The sequence below is a fragment of the Chiroxiphia lanceolata genome, chromosome 2 (genome assembly GCF_009829145.1).
Source record: "Chiroxiphia lanceolata isolate bChiLan1 chromosome 2, bChiLan1.pri, whole genome shotgun sequence".
Taxonomy (NCBI): Eukaryota; Metazoa; Chordata; class Aves; order Passeriformes; family Pipridae; genus Chiroxiphia; species Chiroxiphia lanceolata.
Genome location: NC_045638.1, coordinates 3,137,410 through 3,160,630, shown reverse-complemented (window position 1 = coordinate 3,160,630; position 23,221 = coordinate 3,137,410). Strand labels below are relative to the sequence as shown.

The following is a 23,221-nucleotide window of genomic DNA, read 5'->3' as shown; positions in this document are numbered from 1 at the left end:
CAGAGATTGAGGGTGGGATTATCTAAAAATGTGTGTCTGTACATATACTTATGCATATATATATGTGTGTATATATATATATATATATATAATGGGAATATGTAATTAAATATAAAGATATATAAGTGGTGAGTCAACCCACCACAGTGAACAAATATTAAGCTAAGTATAAATGTACTGTACAATCTTTTTGTGGTTTTTGCTTGGATGGTAGGAAAAAAGAGTTGCAAATGTTACCACCTGGTGATAACACTGCAAAAATCTTCTGAATAAGGCTAAAAAAAAAAAATGTTAAAAATTTTCTCAACAGAGTTTCCAAACCCAGTATACCAGGGTTTGTTACTGGGTACAAGCAAAGCCTCTAATTGTGGACAGGAGACTAACTGTGATTAACACACAATAACTCTTGAAGACAACCCAGCTGAACATCTGGGGCTACCCAAGATGCAAAAGATTGTAAGAAGAGACACAGAAAGGATAGGATGGTCTTGAATGAGATCAATATCTTGTTTTGGGCAACTGTTTTGTTCCCAAGACTCTTTCCCCAATATCATTTTGATCTATCAACTAAAGTTCACAGCAGGTGTGGTTGTGCACCCTCAGTTCCCTCCACTTGGGCTCTGGGCCACTTTACAAACCTGCCACCTGTTTTGCCAAACAAATCTTTGCTTGAAAGACTGCTGGAAAAACACACAGATGTTTATATTTTTCAACAAAGTAGAAGGTTGGCTGCTCCTTCAGGTTGAGGTAGGCCTATACTAGAAAAACAACAGGCTTGCCCTGAGCTGAGACAGAAATTCAGGTTTTATATCCAAGTTTTCCTGATTTTCCAGGCATTGTGAAGCCCTAGAAGTTAACAGCCAAGCATGGAGGAGGAAAAAACTTCGAGCTTTCAAAGTCCTCCATAATTGACAATACTCTCAAGATGAAAAGGAAGAAAAGTCTATTGTACTGACCGAAAAAATAGTCATTCAGACTTCTGTGTTAAGAGCTCTTTACGTGGATGGAAGTGCTAAAATAAGCATACAAAGCTACAGTTTCTTTAAAAATGCTCATACAATATACAATCTGCAGGATATTTTGTATTGTTTTTAACACTGGGGATGTAAGGGTTGACATAATCATTCAGGAATATGTATTTTGATCATTGTGCTGCTCCAGCCCTGCAGCCACCTCTTCGTTCAGCTGACGGTGCACTTGATAAAACCTGGTGTTGCCTCAGTGTTTGAGTGATTTTCCAGCACTCTGCTCATGCAGAAGGAGAATTCTGAGGTGCAGGTGCAGTTCTTTGGTGGTTTTGCATGGACAGAGCTGGTTCCAAGCAGCTTGAAGTCGCCTGGGCATTGAAATTCAAGCAGGTGCAGGGTGGAGGGTTTCATTGCTGCATTTGTACCAGGCCACTGGGTTGCTTTGACGGTGTGCAGGGCATGTGACATGCACAAAAGAGTTCCCTACTTCCATTAGTTAACTCCTGGTTTGGTGTCAAGCTGTTAATTTGCATTTTACTGCCAGATAAAGGCTGCAGATGAAACAAATCATTGTGAAATGGCAGCTCTTCAAATCAGATGTTTCCTGACCTCTGGAAGTTGCTCTGCTTGGTGTGATAATCTCAGTGTGTGAGATTCAGGGTAATCCCCAATAGGACACAGAGCTCGGCATGAAGGAGATATGTTTGCTAAACCAAGACCCTTTTTTAGTAATTCTTAACCAAAGTTTCCCCATCTGCAAGAGTGGAACGGTGATTTTTTACTTTATGAAGCTTCTAGAGACCTGGATTTGAATGCTTTATGCTACAAATATTACCTTGTGATAATAGGACATGTCAAAAATAGCCTGGGCAAAAATAGGGTTAGCTGACATTTCAGGAATGATGGTTTATATATTAAAAATTGTGATAAAGCAGCACAGTTTACATTTGAATTTATAATATTTCAGAATTTGTTCATCGAGGCACAAAATATGAAGCCTTTGGGCTTAGCCATGAGGCCTCTGTTCACGTTCCTGGTGAAGTCAGGAGAAGGGTTTACGCTGCAGGATAAGGCCTCAGACATCTGCTGTTGTTTCCCAGAAATGAGCCTTGCCCGAAATTCCATAACATCAGGTTTGATGGATGCTTGATTATTCCTTTTTTCAAGTGGCACTCCAAACATCCTTGTGTTTTCCTCAGCAAGAGGTGAAATGGCTGATAAGGGGCAGCACCAGGCCTGTGTTTGGGTTAACAGGGACCATCCAAGTGCTCCCTGCAAAGAGGTGGGGGATGTTCGCTGAGCTGGCAATCAGGTTCTCATGGGTGGAGGTGAGGACAACATCTGTCTTTCCTATCTTGTACTTGCCAAGGCTTTTTGTTGTTCCTGAACTCTCTCATGAATAGAATATGTGGATTTTTGTCTGATCTAATGAGTCCAAGGCTCGGAGATTTAGAAGGAAAACATATTCCAGATGTGTATGGCAATTCCTGACTCAGGTGACTGCATTTTGAGCAGCAACCTTTTCCAGTATGTTCCACACACTGTATTGAATATCCTCCTCTTACAAATGGTCAGGAGAGAGTTGTATGAGCACAGTGATTAATACGCCCCAGCAAGGCTAAAACATCAATCATTTGTCTTTTATTCCACCGATTCCTGCTGGATGCCATGAATCCAAGGCTCAAAAGACTTGGCTTTAAAGCAGGGCTGCAAATTTAGGCTGGAAGCTCTTTAAGCAGCTCGACCACAGCTTGTTCCATCGTGCAGTGGTGCCTGTTGCAGACGTGAGCAGGGTTTCAGGCTGGAAGGCTGCCCGCTGCTCTGAGAGGTTCTGGTGTCCAGCCTCGCGTGTGCTCGCTGTTCCAGCGTGGAAATGACATTCCTGGCCTGTTTGGAATTAGGCTTTCGCTCCAGATAAACAGTTCCTAGAGAATCAGGAGATGCAGCCTGAGGAAGAACAGAGAGTAGCAAGCAGGCTTGGTCAAGGTGTGCACTGTGTGCTGTCCTCCACGCTGTCACCTGTTCCTTCCCTCAGTAACAGTCGTGTGTAATTCCATTTAAACAACCTCAGTAACAAATGTCATCGAGTATACAAAGGATAATGAGTGAAAAAAAGCATGGAAACGCCTACAGGTCTAATTGCATGGTCTTAATCAGAACAATCTTCCCTCAGAAAAAAACAGGTCCTCTCCAAATGTGTTTATTAGAAAGCTGTAACATCTGCGAAACACACGCCAGCCCGTTGCAATCCGTCCTTTTAATAAACAGTTGGGTGAAAGTTTTCTTATAGCAGCTTTTGGTCTAATTTAAGATGAAAATAAGTCTCAGGATGTCAGAATTCTTTGCAAAATGGAGAATTAATTTCTCTGACCGACCGTAGACATGCGAGAAGTGATGGGAAACAGCCCGTGTCTGAACTTGTGGCTGTGTGGAGCTCTGAGCTTGTGCTTATTTGCTATAAAATCAGATTAGGGAAGAAGTAAAAGTTGTTTACGTTAATGAGGAGAAATATTAAAAAACCGTGTGTCAAAAGTGGACATATGGCAAAGCTAATTAAAAGTTTTTAGTTGCAGTTGTTGCAAGCCAAGGGTAACAGGTCCATTTGGAGTCCTGAGTGCTGACTGTCCAAGCAATAAATGCATTTTAGCATCTGTACCATCTCAATGCACAACCAGGGTTGTTGCTGTATTTGTGTCTCTTCATGCATCCTCCTTTTGATGTGCACTTCTTGCCCAGTATCCTGCTGGTTTGTGGACAGTGTTTCTCATCATACTGGTGTGATATTGTCTGCTTGGATTTTGACAGTGTTGCCCAGTAAGTTCTTGACTTTGAAAGTTCTTGTAGCGGTTTTTTTTTTTTCTTGAGCAGGAAATCACTTGATAGATTTTGGATAGACAAGGGGGCTAAAAAAGATCTACTAAACCTTTTCTGTTATGGGGATTGAGCAGTAAACCATGGAAAAATCTGAAGGAATGAAGAAAAAACAGAGCTGAATATTTTGAGATCATAAAATCATAGTCACAAAGTGGTTTGAATTGGAAGGGACCTTAAAGATCATCCAGTTCCAAGCCCTGCCATGGAAAGGGACACCTTCCACTAGACCAGGTTGCTCCAAGCCCCATCCAACCTGGCCTTGGACACTTCCAGGGATCCAGGGGCAGCCACAGCTTCTCTGGGCAACCTGTGCCAGGGCCTCTCCACCCTCACAACCAAGAATTTCTTCCTAATGTAAACTCAGTTTAAAACATTGCCCATGAAAACAAAAAGCCCAACACTTTTCAATTTAAAACCATTGCCCTTTCTAACCCTTGGGTTAGAATGGCCTCCAAAGTATTTTAACATCCTGCTACTGTATTTTTCCCCCAAGATCCCTCTGCACAAGCAAATTATGCTGTACAACTCCACACCTTATTGCCTTTTTTAGCCATTCCTTAATTTTGATCAAGCTTTAGTAAAAAAAAGTCTTTGTCCTTAGTTCCTGACATTGCAGTTAAAGGACAGGGCAGCTTGCATATACTTCTCATGATGGGAACTACTTCAATCACATTTCCTGTAACTTCTTGCTTCCAGGCCAAGTAATCTTGCATTTGATTAAGTAAACACCTTTGTCCTAATGACTTTATGACTACTTTAAAGGCGTTGCTGCACCTATTGTTCTACAAATTTGTCAGTCTGTTATTCTTTTTCTATTTTAAAAAACTTATCAGTGAAGCATAAGTCAAAACCAAAGAGAGAAATCATTTTGTTCTTTTATCATTAGTACAGAAAGTCCAAGGGAGAAGCCAGGTTTTGCACGGTACGAGGGATTATAAAATAAAAGTCTTAATGAAGGAACAGGGGATTTTTTTGTTTGTCTTGCTGGTGATGTCATGAGAGGAAAAGGAAGATGAAATAAAGAAAATCTGTGTTCGGTGTTGGCCTCAGATACCAACAGCTCTGCTTCACAGATTTGCATGAATTGCCTTTCTCACCTTCTGTCATAAACTGCATGTGTTGCTTTCTTCATATCAACTTTAGGCAGCGGTTACTAGAAATGAAAGGTTTTGTTTCTGAGCTGCCCTGAGAACATGTTATTGCCATGTGAAATCCAGGAAAATGACCCAATCACTACTAAAATTGTTGTTACAAAGGTACATAACTTGTCAAAAATGAAAAGAACCCTGTAATGCATCTCTTTGGTAATGTTAATGTTTACATTGCTTTATCCCACTTGTGGCTTGATGTTGCCAAACTGCCCCAGAAACAGCATTAATATGGATGAGAAAAAAAGGATTAAGATGTGAATGAGTAATGAAAAGCCTTTACTAGAAATAGAACTGGCATCCATATGTAATAAAACCTTGCCAAACATTGTCAGTGTTAATAGTTTTGTTTACATTTCTACGTGGCCAGGCCATGCCGCTGTTTTTCATGATTGTGAATTCTGACAATTTTTACATTCTGTTCAGCCCAGGAGCTTTTGCATGTGCAATTATAGCAGAAAACACACTCCTAAGTCCCTGTATTCAAGGAAGAAATACCCACAGTGCTTTCTCTGAGCTGTTTCGGTGCAGCAGTTTGCTGCTAGAACTCTCCTTTCAGAGCTCACGTTTGAAGATCCAAAATTATGCCAATTGTCAGCCATTCCTTCAGAGCTGAGAAATACTTCATATTTCTTGATGCTGTTTCTATGCTTCCCCACAGGATGAGTTTCACATGAGGTTATATCAGGTTGTTTTGAGTTCTGATTTTTCAGCATCACCGTGTCTTGCAGGGTCAGTGGACTTAGAAAAGCCTGGGCCAGAAATCCTCACCTTTTAAGTAGACAGGCTGGGAGGGCTGGGGCTGTTCATCCTGGAGAACAGAAGGCTCCAGGGAAACCTTAGAGCCCCTTCCAGTGCCTAAAGGGGATACAAGAAGGTTGGAAAGGGACTTTTCAAAAGGGTATGGAGTGATAGGACAAAAGAGAATGACCTTAAGCTGAAAGAGGGCAGGGTTAGTTTAGATATTAGGAAGAAATTCTTCCCTGTGAGGGTGGAGAGGCCCTGGCACAGGTTGCCCAGAGAAGCTGTGGCTGCCCCTGGATCCCTGGAAGTGTCCAAGGCCAGGTTGGATGGGGCTTGGAGCAACCTGGTCTAGTGGAAGGTGTCCCTGCCCATGGCAGGGGGTTGGAATGAGATGATCTTCAAGGTCCCTTCCAACCCAAACCATTTGGTGATTCCGTCATTTAAGATCACTGAGAGGAAGAAAGGCAGCAGTTACAATCCTGGACACACAACTCCCATCCCTGAGTTGCAGAGCACTTTTTTCCCTGTGTGTGAGGATATGCAAGGACCACAAATATCATCTGTAGTGGTTGATGGTACGTTGACATCAATGGTCCTGGTTGCGTTTGGAGGAGAGGACAGTCAGTGTGACTGCCTGAGTCCTGGCTCACAGGAGGAGTAGAAGAGATGTTAAACATATTTTCCATATTTCTCACTCTGAAATCTCAATCTCATTTAGGTGTGAGAAGAGAGAAAAGGTGGTTTAAGAGGAAGTAAGGCTAATCCCAGCTTAGACCATGTTCTTTAGTTATGCTGACTCCTCAAAATTTTGCAAAGGCTTAGCTGGCCAGTTCAGCTTTTATAATGTGCTCAAGAGAGGGGAGGATACGTATCCTACTGTCCTTAAAAACGGGACAGCAAAGATCAGTGGGGACTGGGAGTGAAATGTCAGAGCTACTCACAGTTGCAGAGTGCACATTAATGAGGCTTCCACATGAGGACCAACCCAAGAGCACACAAAGCTGGCAGGGACTCAGTTATTCCTCCAGAGCCTTCACAGCCCTGTCAGCGAGCACTGACTGATAAGGATGGAGTACAGATGAGTGCTATTAAACCAGAACAAAACCCCAGCAAGCACATTGAGCTTTCTTTGTCTGTGAATAACTAGGAATTTTCTTCTGAAATGTCTTAAAAGTTTAAGCCTGTCTCTTGGGTTCGTTTATGTGTGTCTTGTTTTTGCCATAGTTGTAGGTATTTGCACAGTATTTAGTAATTGGGCTCATATTTCCAGCATTTTGCTGTCCTCCTCAGGAAGTTAAAATGTGTAGACTTTCCCTATTTTTGCAACATAATAGGCATCCATAGCACAAGCAATATTTGTTGTCATTAGAAATGCCAATAATGAGAAAACCCATATTTTTTTGTGTGTGTGTTTGCATTTATATTTACCCTAAGTATTCATTAACTTTTATCAGGTGCACTCCTCTTTAATAGGAAGCAGAATTCACCTTTGTTTCACTTGTGTGTGGGAGAATGAGAAATACATTATATAGTGTTTGATGCTTGTTTTGAAAAGGTCTATTAGTAAATGGCTTAGAAAGTAAAGTAATACTCTGTTATATTTGCAATCTTGTATTTGCTTTCTCCTGTATAATACACACTTTCATGTATTTGCTGGAGTTCCCTCTTCCAAAACTAACTTTTTGTTAGGTGGGTTTTTGGCTCATGTGTTTACTGTACAGTGGGGCAGAAAAGAGGAAAGTGTGGATTAGATAGTCTGAGGCGTGGGATGCATTGTGACCACCTGGCTGTATTTGTGAATATATATATTTAATTTTGTTGTTTTTTTTTTTTTCATGAAAACTCTCATGGACTGCTGAGAAGGAGCTTTTCATTTTCTTTCCAGTGTTACATTTTCTTTCTCTAGTTCTTGTGATATGATCTCTGCTCCTTTCCTGCCCAAGCACATCAAGCTCCCTGCTGTCTCTCAGCACAGTGTAGCCAGGGAGGAATCTTTGGGGGAGCGAGGGACCAGCAGCCACCTCCTCCCACCTCTTGGTCTGCAGAAATTTCCCAGAAATGGCTCATCAGAAAAGCTTCAGACCACCAACAGCAGAGGTTTCTGGCAGATCAGAGACCCAGAGGAGCACGAGAAGCATGGCAAAAAGGAGAGAGGTGTTATTCTGGCATCCTTTTTGTCTCACAGAACCACGTTCACATCACCAGAAACCCAAGAAGCATCAGTTTGGTAGTGGGGTGGAGGTTGGTGGGTGTGTAGAGCAAGGAAGCAACTGGGGAGTCAGTGGTGATACCCTGGTGGTGATCTTTGCACTCAAATGCCATCTGAAAATCAGCAATGAAGTGGTGCAGATCGCTGCCTGAACTTAGTGATGCAATCACAAATCTCACAGTGGCTTGGCTGCTTGAGATCCCATTCCCCAAGTCCAGACATTAAGGGAGGATCTCAAGTTTCATGAGCAGTAAGAAGCAGAAAGTGATGTTCCCACCTTTGCAGTTGCAGAGCAAAGTATGAATATTAACAGAGTGCGCTCTGAGGGCTCACAAACCAGGTAGGTAAAAGGAATGATAGAAGCAGAACCACAGAATCACATCATTGGTTGGAAGGGACCCACCAGGATCATCGAGTCCGACTCTTAGCCCCTCACAGGACACCCCCAAGAGTCACACCATGTGCCTTAAAATGAACAAATACAACTGCTGATTTTTAGGGCAGCGTGTGACTGCTGGAGCTTGTACAAAGTCCTCTTCCAGCAGGCAGGGAGAGTGGGAGCCTGCAGGCAGCTGGAGGACTCCGTGTCTTTTCTCTCTCCCTTCTCCACCATCCTCTGCTGACAGGGCCACACGGTTTTATTGTCCTCCTGTGGGCCATCAGCAGCAGATCTGGCAGCAGCACAGCCCACACACGCTGCCTCGGGAGGGTGGGGTCGTTCACAGAGCACCCTGCCCCAAAATCTGGCTCGGGCTCCCCTCGTCACCCCCACCCTTGGCCCCTGCACCTCCAGCCACTGCCAGCTGGCCTCCTCCACGGCTGCTGTCATCTCGTGGGCTGCACACTGAGCCTCCTCACCAGCCCAGGGCTGGGGGTTGTTCCCTGGCTGCTGGTGAGGGCTGTGTGGTGAGGAGGGAGGTGCTGGGCTGCACCCCCTGCTCCATCCCTGCCTCGCTGCCAGGCTGGGAGGAGGGAGTCGTGCTGTGCTTCCTGTCCATCTCACAGGATCACAGAATCATTTAGGCTGGAAAAGCCCTCCGAGATCACCAAGTCCAACCTGTGACTGTGTCAACCAGAGCACTGAGTGCCACGTCCAGTCCTTCCTTGGACATCTCCAGGGATGGGGACTTCACCACCTCCCTGGGCAGCCCCTTCCAGTGTACACCCTCAAGCACCATGGTCACCCTAAGTAGCCCCTGGAGAGGGGTGCTTTCCTTGGAAGCTTGCTTTTCAGGGGTGCCCCCTGAGCCTGTGCACTGCTGGGACAGAAGGAGTGTGGGAGCCTAGACCAGTTCTCATGGCCCGGGAGCCTCATCTCAGGCAGGATGTGTCCCCTCAGGAGTTTCAGCTCTTCCCACAGCTTCCTGATGGATGTGGTAGACTCACCACCAGCCCAAGCCTGGCCCAGGCATCACCATGATAGCACAGGGAAGGAATTGGTGCCAGCATGGATGCATGGCACTGGGGATAGAGGATGACATTCCCTCCCTCTGGAGTCTGTCTGGTCCCCAACCAGACATGATGGCAGTGGCCCTGTCACTGAGGGGCCTGGTGAGCCCTGCTGCCCTCAAAGGGCATAACCACTGTGGTGAGGGAAGGGGGCTGGGGAAGCCCTTCCCACAGCTCCAGAGCAGGATGCCCAGCCAGGAAGGGTTGCCACGAGAGAGAGAGAAGAGGTTGGTGGGCACTGTGTCCTCTCGGGCCTGGGGGTGGGCATCTCTGCTGAAGCTGGTGGTGGATGCTGGCAGAAAGGGCAAGGTCCCTGGAGGTTGTGTCCAGATGTCTCAGCTCCTGGTCCAGAAGGGACCTGGCCTGTGTCCCAGAGGAAGAAAGGGGAGCTTTCAGGGAGTCAGCAAGGCCTGGCTTTAGGTCGCTCCTTTCAGGGGCAGTTAAAGCAGTGGTTTGTCTGCACCCCTGGCAGATCTGACCCTCTGCATCACTACCTGGGACTCCACAGACCAGGCTTTGCTACCCATCCTGCCTTCTGCTCCCTCCCAGCTCCTGGCCACTGTTCCCAAGTGTTTGGTGGTGTGTGTTTGCCCATCAGCTCAGCCACTGCTGGGGTGGGTCTCCCCAGGGGAGAGCTGACAACACGTCTGTCCCCAGGGGCCCTCACTTCCACCAGCACTCGTGGGCCTAAAAAGTAATAAACAACTGATGACTTCATCTCCTCGTGCGAGGGACAAGCCCCTTTTCCTGGGGGAATGTTGTAATACCTGCTCTGAAACGTGGTCCCACTGACCCTTCTCCTGTTTGCAGGAAGCGTTATCAGTGGTGAGCGAAGACCAGTCCCTGTTCGAGTGTGCCTACGGATCACCCCACCTCGCCAAGACAGAGATGACGGCCTCCTCCTCCAGTGAATATGGGCAGACCTCAAAGATGAGCCCACGTGTCCCCCAGCAGGACTGGTTGTCACAGCCCCCGGCCAGAGTCACCATCAAGATGGAGTGTAACCCCAACCAGGTTAATGGGTCAAGGTAATGAGGCTCAAGAACACTTTTTCAAAGGATGGGTGTAGCTCAGTTGTCTAAATCTGTGAATCTGACCCCATTTTAGATGCCCCAGGTGGCACCTGGACACCAGCTACCATCCCAGAAGACTTCACATCTCCTCATCACACCCCTCAGCCCTGTTCAGGTGCTAGGAGCTCTTAAAAAGTGCTACAGGCACAGTCTTCTCATGAGCTTGTGCAAGACTTCTGTGTCTCCTCTGACTGTGGCTGATTTTTGGATGTGAACTTGCTTTGAAAGAGCACATATTTGAAATTAATAAAATGAGGGTTTGCTGTAGGCTGGAGCAGCACCACTGATCCATCAAGGGCGTGGGGTGTGTGATCTAACACTCAGTGGAAGTTGTCAAATGCAGTAATTTGGGCAGTTGCCTTTGCTCTAAAAATAACCAGAGAAGCATAGGGGAAAACAAAAAGTAAATCTTGTAATGGCAGAGGGAGTAAACTCTTGATCTTTGCTTTTATATTTACTGTAAACACAGTGCCAAAAAGTGGAGTTGTATTTAAGAAGAATTCATGCTGAAGAAATAACATGTATGCAGGCAGGGAGGGGAGTAGGAAGGAACAGGAAAAGAAATTACTCAGCTCAGCTGGCAGTATCCACAGTGTGTCTGTGAATTAACTGTTGCCTCATTACTTCTTTTGTGAATGTCACTACGCAGGAGAATTGTATTGATTAGGCTGAAAGAGTAATACAGTGAATTTTTGGGTGTCAATTAGCAGCTTCCCCAAGCTTAGGAGCACTCTCTGGGCCATCTGAAAAAAACACAATGGAGATTTTTTTTTTTCAAGGAAACTATCCAAACAAGGGTTTTCCTGTTTAAAATGCCTCACTGTCAAAACAGTTTTCCTTTGGTGTTGTTGAAGGGCAAAGGTCCAGAGAGTCAGTTGCTCACAACTGGTGGTGATGTACCAGTGAGGGCTGTGCTTCACATCTCTCTGTCACCAACAGCTGCATTCTCATCTCATCTCCCAGCACCAGTTGTTTAGAAAAACCTCAGCCATGGGCTCTGTGGTCGCTGTTCACACTTGCTGTGTTGATGTGATGAGCACCACAAGCAGGGCAAAGTGGTTTGGCAGCTTATCACACCTCTTCACTGGTAAAAATGGAAATTGTGCTGAAGCCAAATCAGAATTTCCAGTGAATAGTCAAAGATTTGAGGTACGTGGAAATAAACGGTGAGTTGAAGTTTTAAAGAATTAGAGAAAGTGTTCTTGTAAGCCTAGTTATTCAGAATTTCAAGTGTCTTTATATCAATTTTTTTTTTTGTGCTAAGCAAATGTACAGGTATAATCACAAATGGAATATTGATTCAAAACCAGCCTTACCTGCTTCCTAAAACTGCCTCTTAAGTACTTGTGTAAGCAAACTGATCCCAGTTTTCCTTAGTGTAAATTCCATAAAGTGCGTTAGAGTAGATAATTGGTGTTGATTGTTACTGAGATTAGTGGTAATAATTTGTAATTAGTGGTAACAATTTGTAACTAACATCAGTCATAGAGAGACTCCTGCTTTGACATATTCCCAGATCTTAAAGAAGAGTCGAAATGGCACAGATCCATGTGGAGTTGTTGGGCAATCACATTTTAAAAGCAGTCAAGCCAGAATCCTGAATTTGCTGCCTAGGGTTCCTGAAATACATAACTAGACTGAATATTAGAGCTCAGTTTGTGCATCACAGGAATTTGGCTGTTGCTGACATGGGCAAAACCATGGGCAGCAATACCACCTTTTATTAACTGAAACCTTGTCCTGCCTAGTCCTTGTTAGCAACCCTGGTAAGGATTATAGTTTGATTTAAGAGGTCAGGACCCCTACCAAACCCAAAATGTGTGCCCAGAGTCAGATCAGTTAAACTGAGTCTCAGGCAAACCCACATAACCTGTGGGTGAGGGCTTGATGTGGAAAACCTGCTGTCCCACACCAGCATCCTCAAACCAGTAGGGAGTGGTAGGAGCCCTGATTTGGGAGCACAGACATCTCCAGGCACTAAATCCTCTGTCTCCTACCTGGTCCAGAGAGAGCCAGGTACCCTGAGACACCCTGACTTTAGGGCAGGGCAGGCTCATGTTCAGCCTGTTTTACAGCCTGGAGGCTTGGGGGCATGTGCTCGGGTTGGGGTGGAGGTTTGCTGCCCAAAGCCCCCCGATTTAAGTGTGTTCACCTTCTATGTGTGAGCTCAAAATACTTCCCAGGGATGGATAAGCATTCAGAAACCCTGAATTAAACAGGCTGTTTGGATTTATCTGCGAAATGTCTATCAGTGTAACGCAGTGTCACATTATAAGAAAGAGATGAAGCTGTTAGAGAGCATCCAAAGGAGACTGTGAAGATGATGAAGGGTTCAGAGGGGCCAGACAAGATGCAGCTGAGGGCACTTGGCTGGTCCAGCTGAAGCAGAGGGCACTGAGGGCACAGCTCATCAGGGTCTGCAGCTCCTCCTGAGGGGCAGCTCTGACCTCTGCTCTCTGTGAGCAGGGACAGGACCCAGGGAAGGGCTGGAGCTGGGACAGGGCAGGCTCAGGGTGGATCTCAGGACAAGGTTCTTCCCCCACAGGGTGGTGGGCACTGACCAGGCTCCCCAGGGCAGTGGGCACAACCCCAAGGCTGTCAGAGCTCCAGGAGGGTTTGGACAACACTCTGAGGGACAGGGGGGATTGTTGGGGTGTCCTGGGCAGGGCTGGGAGTTGGACTGGGTGATCCTTGAGGGTCCCTCCCAATTCAGAATATTCTATGATTCTATAATTCTCCCTTCCTTTATACTATTTTCTGTTAGTGTGTTGAATCACTCAGGGTGATACTCTGGCTCCCTGCAGAGCCAACAGACAGGAGCTGCTGCTGGTTTAGGCTGCCAGAATTGCCCTTTGTGGACAGGGCTGTCTGCCTTTCCTGCAGAGGTGTCTGCACTATCTGTATAAAATACCTGTGCATGTGGAGAGGGGCTCTTCATCAGCATCTGGAGTGACAGGACAAGGGGGAATGGCTTCACACTGAAAGCAGCAGGGTGAGATCAGATATTAGGGAGAAATTCTTCCCTGTGAGGGTGGGGAGGCCCTGGCACAGGTTGCCCAGAGAAGCTGGGGCTGCCCCTGGATCCCTGGAAGTGTCCAAGGCCAGGCTGGATAGGGCTTGGAGCAACCTGGGCTGGTGGAAGGTGTCCCTGCCCATGGCAGAGGGGTGGAATGGGATGATCTTTAAGGTCCCTTCCAACCCAAACCATTCTATGTTTCTGTGATCTGCACTGTTGCAAGCAGAACAGGCATCTACTCCTGCAAGGATGTGTAATCTGAACACTGGGGAATTGTCTTCAAGAGAAACTTCTTCACTTAGTCATGGGGCATAATTTTGATTCAGACCTTTCCAGCAGAACTGTTGTTACAAAGATGAGACACCCCAGGAGTTTCCAAGGAACCCCAGGACACACTTCTGCACCACCCTGGTCACCTTTACCACCACTGCAGAAGTAAAGAGATGAAAAGAAGCAATTTTGTGTGTCCCCTCTCTAAAAATAAATAGCATTAGGTCTACCTACTCCATCATTTGGAGTTTAGTGCAAATCAGCTGAGCAGCACATGAAGAATAGGTTCTTAATTTTGCTCTGAACAGCATCACTCAGAGGTTTTTAATGTGACCACCACTGGGAAATGAACAGCTCAGCAGTGACTCTGGAAGAGGTTGTACAAGTTACTGCTCTGAACTGCAGAATGATTTTGCTCAGAACATTGGTTTCCTAAAGAAAATACGATGGGATGCAATGTAATTCTTTCTATATTGTAATTCTTTCAACCCTGAAAGCAGGGTTGCAGGTTATTAATCTTGGATTTGACAGCCTCCCCTGTTGAAAGAGCTCCTACCTGGGACAAAGAAATTTCATACTTCACTACAGTTCCTAAGACATGACACTTGCTGAAAAAGAAACAAAAAAATTTGCTTACAAGCTACCAAAAAAGAAAAAGATTAACAGAACAACAACAACAAAAAAATTGTGTGCATATATATGTTTATACTATGCACACAAAAAAAATTATAATTAAAAAACACCATTTATTTAATCAAATAACTATTATTTTATAAGGCCTAACTCATGCCTGAAAAGATAAATCTTAAATAATACACTTTTAATGGAGAACTAACACTGCCAAGTAACAAAAATAAAGGCATTGTGGCACTTCTAAAACTCACATACACATGTGTATGTCATATGTAGGGTTTTATTACACTTTGGGGATTGGAATCTTCCTAGTATGTGAAATTCCAGCCAGTTTTAGGGGGACAAAAAAGTGTGTATCAGATTGGTGGTACCCTGTGATTCTGTAGGTCACTTTGCATTTTTCTTTTCTGCAGGAGGTTTCCCCACCCTGCTCTTTTGCAGTGCATAAATTTGTTGCCTTAAATGAAATGCTCACTTGTTAAAAAATACTTCCTGTGTTGAAAATTAACACGTGCAGTAGCTGGAGCCACTTTTCATTTTTAGTAAAGCTGTACCTGCTCTGTTTACACCCATTTAAAAATCTGGGTGGTCCCAAAGGAGTCTAAAATATGACACCACTTTGCTGAGCCGTGGAAGTGCTACCTGGAGGATCCCCAGAGTGTATCCTCTGGAATTGTCTTCCTGGGCACCTGGGTCTGAATAATTCAGTGTAAAGAGGATGCAAAGTAGGATATGAGACCCCACAAAGGGGTGAGCAGGGAGGAGTTAAAATGGCAATATTTGCTGTCCAGTTCTCCCTTCTCACTTTATTTCCTGGCCATATATTCTGTCATCTGGGAGAGGGTGTAAAATGTTAGGAGCACACTGAACTCTTTAGACATCCACAATTAAGTAGAAAAATGTGCTCGTCTGGTAGGACTTTTCCCACATATACTTTACCTGTAATTGCCTTACATTAAACCTCAAATCATAACTGGCATTCCTGTGAATACCAAAAAAAAATACCATTAGAATAAAATTAAAGGGTTATTTTCAGAGGGATTAGCTACCCAGTTTCCTTTAATAATAACAGCATTTTTAGAGCTAAACCCACCAGAAAATACAGCCTGAGGGCCCACCTTAAATTAAATAAAGCCTGAAAAGTTTAAATTAAAGCTGTCATTTACCTTGCTGTTGTTGCATAAATAATGCAGATTGTCACAGATGGTATCAAATTGAGTTTCTTTAAATATGTTATGTAGGTACAACCACTATATTTCTCCCAGGTACATAAATCTAATGAGACCTTTTGTGCCCCCATAGAGTCAATCTTTCACCTGAATGTAATAATAGTGTTTCCTGTTATTTATTGCTCTTGAGTCAGACCAAAAGATTCACCCTGGTATAGTGTTTTATATATATATATTTATTTATATATATTTTATATATATTTATAAATATATATAAATCTGTAGGTTGCATGTGCCACACCGTTATTTATTGTTCTGTTTATCATTCTTTACATATTTTATCAAATTAAGCACGAGCAATTCTACCACAATTCATGTTATGCATTTAGGGAGAAATCCACTCCTGTGAAAATGCTCTCAGGAGGACCTGGGTGCTGCTTAAACAACATTTAAATCCGGGGATTGTCCAGGAATCTTGGAATACACTCGCCCATGGGGCTCTACCGTGCCCAGGGGTGGGACTGTACAAAGGTAGCTTGGAATAACCACATTTACTGGTAGATAATCCTTTTTTTTTTTAAGGCAGGCCGAGGTGAAGCACAGAGTCTTATTCAGATTTCATTTGCAGCGTGATGATTTCACTGAGGAGGTATTTTTGAAAGTGAACTGCAGTGAAAGCACAGCAGAAGCTTTCCAACATCAGCTTGGCTGATCACAGGAGTTTTAAATAAATGCCAGAAATAATTAGTTGCCCTTAAGATTTAATAATGTGCAAAATGTTGATTTAAGTGCTACCAATTGTTGCTTGAAAACCATTTGAGAGTGAAATTATCACTTAATACATCTTTTGTGCTGACTCTTTTGGGAAACACCATTTTTTCTTTGCCTGAATTTTCATCAAAGGGCCTCTGTACTGGCTGGGTTGAGCACATCTAACACACAGAAGGAGTTTTCAGAGCACAGGGTGACCTCAAGTTTTCTTGTTGGGGTTTTTTTTAACTTTCCCCTTGATGTAAAGTCTTCTAAGGAGTAGCTATTTTGTGCTATCCAAGCCAGCAAATCAGAATAGGCAGCACTCGAGGTACATTGCACAGTCTGGATGTGTTGACAGCTGCTGTGCGTGGGCACTGAGGAGGGTGCAGTCATCCATGTGGAGCTCTGAATTCCCACCACAGCAGAGCCATCCCGCTCCCAGGATCCAGGCTGGCGGGATCTGCATCACATTCCAGTCTGTGGTTGGATACTGATGGACCAAGTTAGAGCATTTGCAAACTTTCACAGAATCCCCGAGTCACAGAATTGTCAGGGGTGGAAGGGACCTCTGGACATCATCCAGTCCAACTCCCCTGCCAAGGCAGGGTCACCTGGAGCAGGTGACACAGGAACATGTCCCGATGGGTTTGGAATATCTAGAGCTTGAGGAAGTTTCAACGTAAGGACGAACTTCTTTCCATGGAGGGTGAAGGGCACTGGAACAGCTGCCCAGAGAAGGAGACTCCACACCTTCCCTGGGCTGCTGTTCCAATGGTCTTCACCTTCCAGGGAAATAAGTTCTCCCTCATGTTGAGGTGGAACTTCTCGTGTTTTAGTTTATGGCCGTTGCTCCTCGTCCTGTCTCTGGGCACCGCCGAGAAGAGCCCGGTACCACCCTCCTGACACCCACCTTACGAGTGTCCAGTACTTGGATAAACAGGGCTGAGCTGCAGCAATGCCCCTGACATCACTTGTTTTTCAAGGGCATGGCTTTTTCCACCCCTGGAGCACAACCCTGCGGCGGGGGCGCGGCGCCATCCCTTCCACATCTGGTGGTGCACCACTGGCATGCAGCCCTGGTATTCCTGGGAAACCTCAGCTCAGACTAAACAACAGGCATGGTCCAAACCCCGCTGCAGTCCATGGGACTCTCTCCTCAGTCTCCAGCAGGGCTTGAGTCAGCCCCTCTACGTCAGCCCAGGGAGATCTGTCTTAAGAGCAGGCCTTTCCTAATGCACTTATTGGAGCTGCCTGTATAAAGTAATGTTTTTCCCATAGTCTTGGGTAAAAAGACATCAGTTATCTCAGGCTGATAATCTTTTTTCCCACTGACTGGGTGGCTGGTGGAGTGGCTGCCAACCAAACTGGAAAAACTGCAAATTCAGGATCTTCTCCGTGTGTGACTGCTCCAAGAAGTTTCTGTTTGCTCTGAAAAATCCACCAGTTTAGCACCAATACTTACGTGTGTGTGTGCATGGTTTGGCTCCATCCTTGAGGCAAACATGTTGCCAAAGAGAAAAACAAACTCAGCTCACTGATACTATAACTATGTTTGTTTTTCTTTTGCAGTTTTTTGGGGGTACTGGGCTGGCAGGTGCTGGCTAAGGAGCTTTCCACTCTGGGATAAATGGGCTCATTCAGGATTGGCATGGATACATTTTGGATTGGCCACCGAATTTCAAGCAAAGTGAAATACATAAATAGGCTCCAAATAATGACAGAGGACCCCACAAGAGCTGTGATCACTGTCATTTTTTAGGACTATTGGTATCATTACTTCTTGATTTCCGATAGAGGATTTCCTGTGTCTGCAGGATTTAGAGCTGAGGGTTGTGGTGTCCCCCCTGGCTGGCATGGCACAGTCAGGTTGTCTCTGACTCCTCTCCCCCTTCATTAATAGGTGTTTTATTTTGATCAGGGTGACATCGGTGGGGCTGTTCAGTATTTAAAGTTTGGGAACAGCTTTTTAAGACAAAACAGAAGGTAAGAAAAGGGGCTGATCATTGGCTTTACCATTTTGCACTCGTCGGCCTCACAGCCCGATAAAGTTAATCACGAAAATCAGCAGACATTCCACAGACACAGGGGATTATGGTTTCCATACAGGATGTCACTTCTGTTTATGCCTGGCATACTACTTTACTAACTTTCTATATGATCCCTGCCCACAAAAGAAGGCACATGTGGTTTGGGAAGGGCCCCGTCTCCCTGTATTTCATATTTCACGAAACCACAAATACAACAGTCTTACGAGCTCTTGAAATGAAATACAATTTGAGAAATGTAATCCGTTACCATTATAATAGAATTTCTATAAAAATAATAAAAGAAAAACAAGAGAAAATAGGTCCTGAAAGTTATAGGCCAACTGGGAAGTCGTTGTGGCTTTGGCCTAGCTATCACCATGTCAGACCTCAGCCTTCTCCCAGGCAGCAATCTAATTGTAAATTATGTATATATACAGAACATCATTTCTTAGCTTTGGCTTTTCGTGACCCCCTTCCCTTCTTTCCCTTTCTTCACTCCAACCTGACACGTAAGAAATATTGAAGTGTTTGCGCTAATGGAGAAATGACAACGTGCAGTCAAACTTAAACCAGCTGTTTCCCCACACTGTGAACACAAAGAGCCAGGCTGGTAATATTTATAGCTTGACTGGCCTCTAGTGAGCCAGATGCTGACTGCCTTAATTTGCCATGATGGCCTTAAGGCTTGGAGCAGCTGTGGGCTGCAGGATAGCCAGGGAAAGCGAAGGGGAAAAGAATAGAAAAAGAAAAGATTGATTTAGTCGAAGTTGTTGTTTGATTGGAAATGAACGGTTGCTGCATGAGCAGCTCGATAAATGTGCACCTCCCGTTTCGCCTGAGGAAAGCCAAGGACGTTGTGTGTGTTGGCGTGTGGTGTTGGCTTTCTTCTTTCTCTGGAGAAAGGAACCAGAGGCACCTCTAGGTGATGTTTCCAGGTGACCCCTGGGACAGCCCCGTGTAGCCCTGAGCACCTACCGAGCACAGGGCACCCCACACAGTGATTAATCCCCGTGTTTTGGGTGCTGCAGGGTTGTGTTCGTGTGGGGCTGCCCCAGCCCCAGCCTCTCCATTGCCATGATCTGTTGGGGCTGCTGAACACTTTTGGTTACCACTGCCCATGTGGAGCTGTGCTCTGCCATGACTGAGTGGACCTAGGAGGACTTGGTTTGTCACAGAATCCCAGAATCATTTAGGTTGGAAAAGACCTCTGAGATCGTGAGGTCCAACCTGTGCCCAACCTCCACCTTGTCCCCCAACCCAGAGCACTGAGTGCCACATCCAGTCCTTCCTTGGGCACCTCCAGGGCTGGGGACTCCACCACATCCCTGGGCAGCCCATTCCAATATCTAATTCCAGTATCTAATCACCCTGTCTGCAAAGAATTTATATATCTTGTTTATCTTTTTTTTTTCTTCTGTCTTCTTAGTCCTACTTTTGACACCATATAGCAAATATAAACAGCCTGTCACCGTGGCTTCAGCATCACTTTAAGCCACTGGTGTGCATCCTTAGGGGCTTCCCTCCCTTCCACAGTCCTCAGCATCTTTTCCCCACCCCGGCCATCCCCTTTCCTGAGGGGAAGCATCCCCTTCCCACAGCCACCACACACGGGTGGGGGAGTGACTCAGGTTTTAACTAGCCCTGAGTTATTTACCCACCCACCCATTTCTTTACTTATTTAAGTACTTGCTGGGGAAGCAGCTCCCCACCCTGGTTCACTGAGCAGTTGAGCAGGAACCTGTGTGAGCACCCCAGGCAGCATTTTTAAGGGCAGGTGCCTGCCCAGGAGCAGAGGGTTTGGTGCATGTGCAGGACTCTGCCTGGTGTGTGCACAGAAGATGCTGAGAAGCCACGTCCAGGTGGTGGGGGGTGAGTGTGTGTGGTGGGCACTGAGCTGCCAGAGCAGCTGGAGACAGTCCAGAGGAGGCACCAAGAGGATCAGAGGGATGGAGCAGCTCTGCTGGGAGGAAAGGCTGGGAGAGCTGGGATTGTTCAGCCTGGAGAAGGGAAGCTTTGGGGTGACCTGATTGTGGCCTTCTAGGACCTGAAGGAGCTGACAAGAAAGATGAAGAGAGACTATTTCCAAGGGCCTGGAGCGACAAGATAAGGGGGAATGGCTTCAAACTGACAGAGGGCAGGGTTAGATGGGATATTGAGAAGAAATTCTTGGCTATGAAGGTGAGGAGGCCCTGGCACAGGTTTCTCAGAGAAGCTGTGGCTGCCCCTGGATCCCTGGAAGTGTCCAAGGCCAGGTTGGATGGGGCTTGGAGCAACTTGGGCTAGAAGAAGGTGTCCCTGTCCATGGCAGGGGATGGAACTGGATGATCTTTAAGGTCCCTTCCAACCCAACATTTCTATGATTCTGTGATTCTGTAGCAAGTGTTGGGGTCTCTAATATCCCCTCTGGAAACTCTTTTCAGAGTCTCACTTAATACCCACAGAGATCACCTTCGATGCCAGGCAAGCAGCTCCCGGGCCTTGCAAAGCTGCTGGTGCATCCCTGCTCCTGCTCCAGTGGCTGGGAAGCACAGGCTCCTTCTCCCCAGGGAGGGTTGGGTTGCCCCCAATGTAAGTAAGAAATCTCTACTTACCTCTAAGTAAGAAATCTCAGGGAAGTTTTGAGTTTTCTCTTCATAGGCCATTTTTTCAGTGACAAACCATTCTGGGAAGGAAGCACTGTCCAAATCCACCACAGCTTGAGTAGCTGCAGTGAGTGGAGATGAGCCTGAACGTGCTTTGCAATCCTCTCAGTATGAGCTGACCTTTGCAGGATGTCATTTTTGCTAAATATGAATTTGAATATGTTGGCCCAAATCGTGGGAGGGAGCTGGTTTGTGGAGCTCTCCCTCCTGTACATAAGGATGGGGTGGGGGCATCACAGTCCTGCTGGGGTCCTTCCCCTTTTTCTCAGATCAGTGGCATTGCAAAATGACAGAGAAGAGGTGAGGAGATCAATCTTTATCCTGTAGGAAAGTGTCATGATTGGTTTACAAGATCCTCCCAGAAGGAAAGTTCTGGTAGCTCAGCCTGTCCTCTGACCTCACATGGAGACCATGCATGGAAAGCTGCTCAAAGATATCCTTACACTTCTCTACCCTCCTGAAACCCCTTTTCTATAAGTAAGAAAGTTATCTAAGCTTGGATAATTAAACAAACTTGTAAAGACATATAGATATTTGGACAATACAATTTTTTTTTTCATTTATTTCTCTGTGAACTTTGGAAATATTAAAGAGAGGAGTTTGTGTTGTAGGAATGTCACAGAGATCAGGCAGAATTTTGCTGATTCTTAATCTGTATTTCTCTGACACCTTGCATTTTAACACAACACAGGTGTTCTCTGTCACATGGGGAAAATAGTAGCATAGTGAAGGGGAAAAAATGTGTTTCATACACTTATTTATGAACTTACATCTGCTTTCATCAGAGTCAGTGGCTGGCAAAACTCCAATAAGCTTCAGTAGGAGTGAGTGATAAATTTAACCATCAAATCAGCTCAATTTTAAGTAACCCTGCCTAAAGGTGATGCTTCCAGGTCCGAGGTCCTGTGGGGAAATACTTTCTCAACAGGCATTTATCAGCAATCAGAGCTGAATCAGCTCAGACCTGGACTGTTCTTGGGTGCCATGATTGTCTGAAGTCTTCCCTCTTTTTAGGTTTTTAAATGTTTTTCGTGTAAATTCCAGGTGTAACACAGTATATTTACAAAGGGTAAGAATAACATGCAACTGCAAAGAAAAACATCTTGTGTTTCATTTCAGACCCGGAGCTGAGGATGAATCACTGCAAAGCTGCACCTTTTGCACTGGACACGCTTTCCAAAAGCTGCTTTTCCACCCTGGTGGCTCAGAAATAAAGCAGACTCACAGAAAGTCCTAAAAAAAAAAACAAACCACCTTTGTAGACAATCACTCTCTTGTTGTTCTGGGCACTAGAAAAACCATTTTCTAGTGTCTGTTTGCATTTTCAGTTTTCTGTACTGTGGAAGTCCGTTCCAGGCAGTTGAACTAAGCCCTGACTCAGTGGTTTTGAGCCCACACTCAATTTGAAATATCTGAGTAGTCCTATTTAGTCCCATGGAGCTACTTAAGTGCTCAAAGTTAAGCTTGGTCTTGGGAGATTTGATGAATGAGATTTGATTTGCTTGTCCACCCAGTGAGCTCTTGACCATCTGCTTCTGAATCTTGATGAAAAGTTATGACTTATTTATGATCTTCTCCCCCACCCCTGTGTGTTTATATTCAGATCAGAAAACCATGTCAGAAGCCCTGTCAGGTTGCCAGAAGTTGTGTGCTACTGGATCTTTCACATCATTTGCTGTTCAGTGTTTACAAGAGTGTTTTTCATGTACAATTGCCCCTAGAAGTGGTGTGGGCTGTGCCGATGGGATATTTCACATCAGCAGAAAGACTTTGGGGTTCTTGTATCCCGAGTTCCAAGTGAAAAACAATAAAAAAAATAACGGTGCCAGTTAGATTAAAGGATGCTCCTGGCTCTCCATTTCCCCAAAACATCCCTAAAAAGTCAGTGAATGGGCCAAAGAGTTCTTTGTACCATAATTGCTTTTGGAAGTCATGGTGCACATCTGCACAGGTCTAAGGGCAGGAGGAGGAGGATGTTTCCTAATACACATGATTTAGTGTGCAGACTCACTTATGCATACATGCCATTTCTGTTCATTAAAGTAAATAGAAAAATCCAACATTTTGGTCCCAAGGAACCGTCACAAAAGCTCTTTTTCAACGTTTTATGTCCAAAAGAAAACGTTGCTTTGTTTTGCTCAGCTCTGCTTAGGCAGAAATAGCTACAGCCCAGGATTATAATTAGTGGTGTGTAGTAGGAGAGCAAAATTAAACCTGGGAGAGTAGTGCCCAAGTGCTCTGGTTTT

The 23,221-nt window shown here is 45.1% G+C and overlaps 1 protein-coding gene across 7 annotated transcripts in view; it reads left to right on the top strand.

Annotated features, from left to right (window-relative positions):
* Positions 1 to 23,221, top strand: part of ERG (ETS transcription factor ERG) — a 106,801-nt gene that overhangs the window by 62,559 nt on the left and 21,021 nt on the right. For 6 of the 7 annotated variants that reach the window (XM_032678196.1, XM_032678194.1, XM_032678201.1 and 3 more), the window contains exon 2: positions 10,203 to 10,420. In XM_032678196.1, coding sequence (XP_032534087.1) covers positions 10,203 to 10,420 — 218 coding nt within the window. Of the gene's footprint in view, positions 1 to 9,872; positions 10,007 to 10,202; positions 10,421 to 23,221 lie in introns of those variants that run through there. The other variant, XM_032678200.1, reaches the window with a different exon arrangement.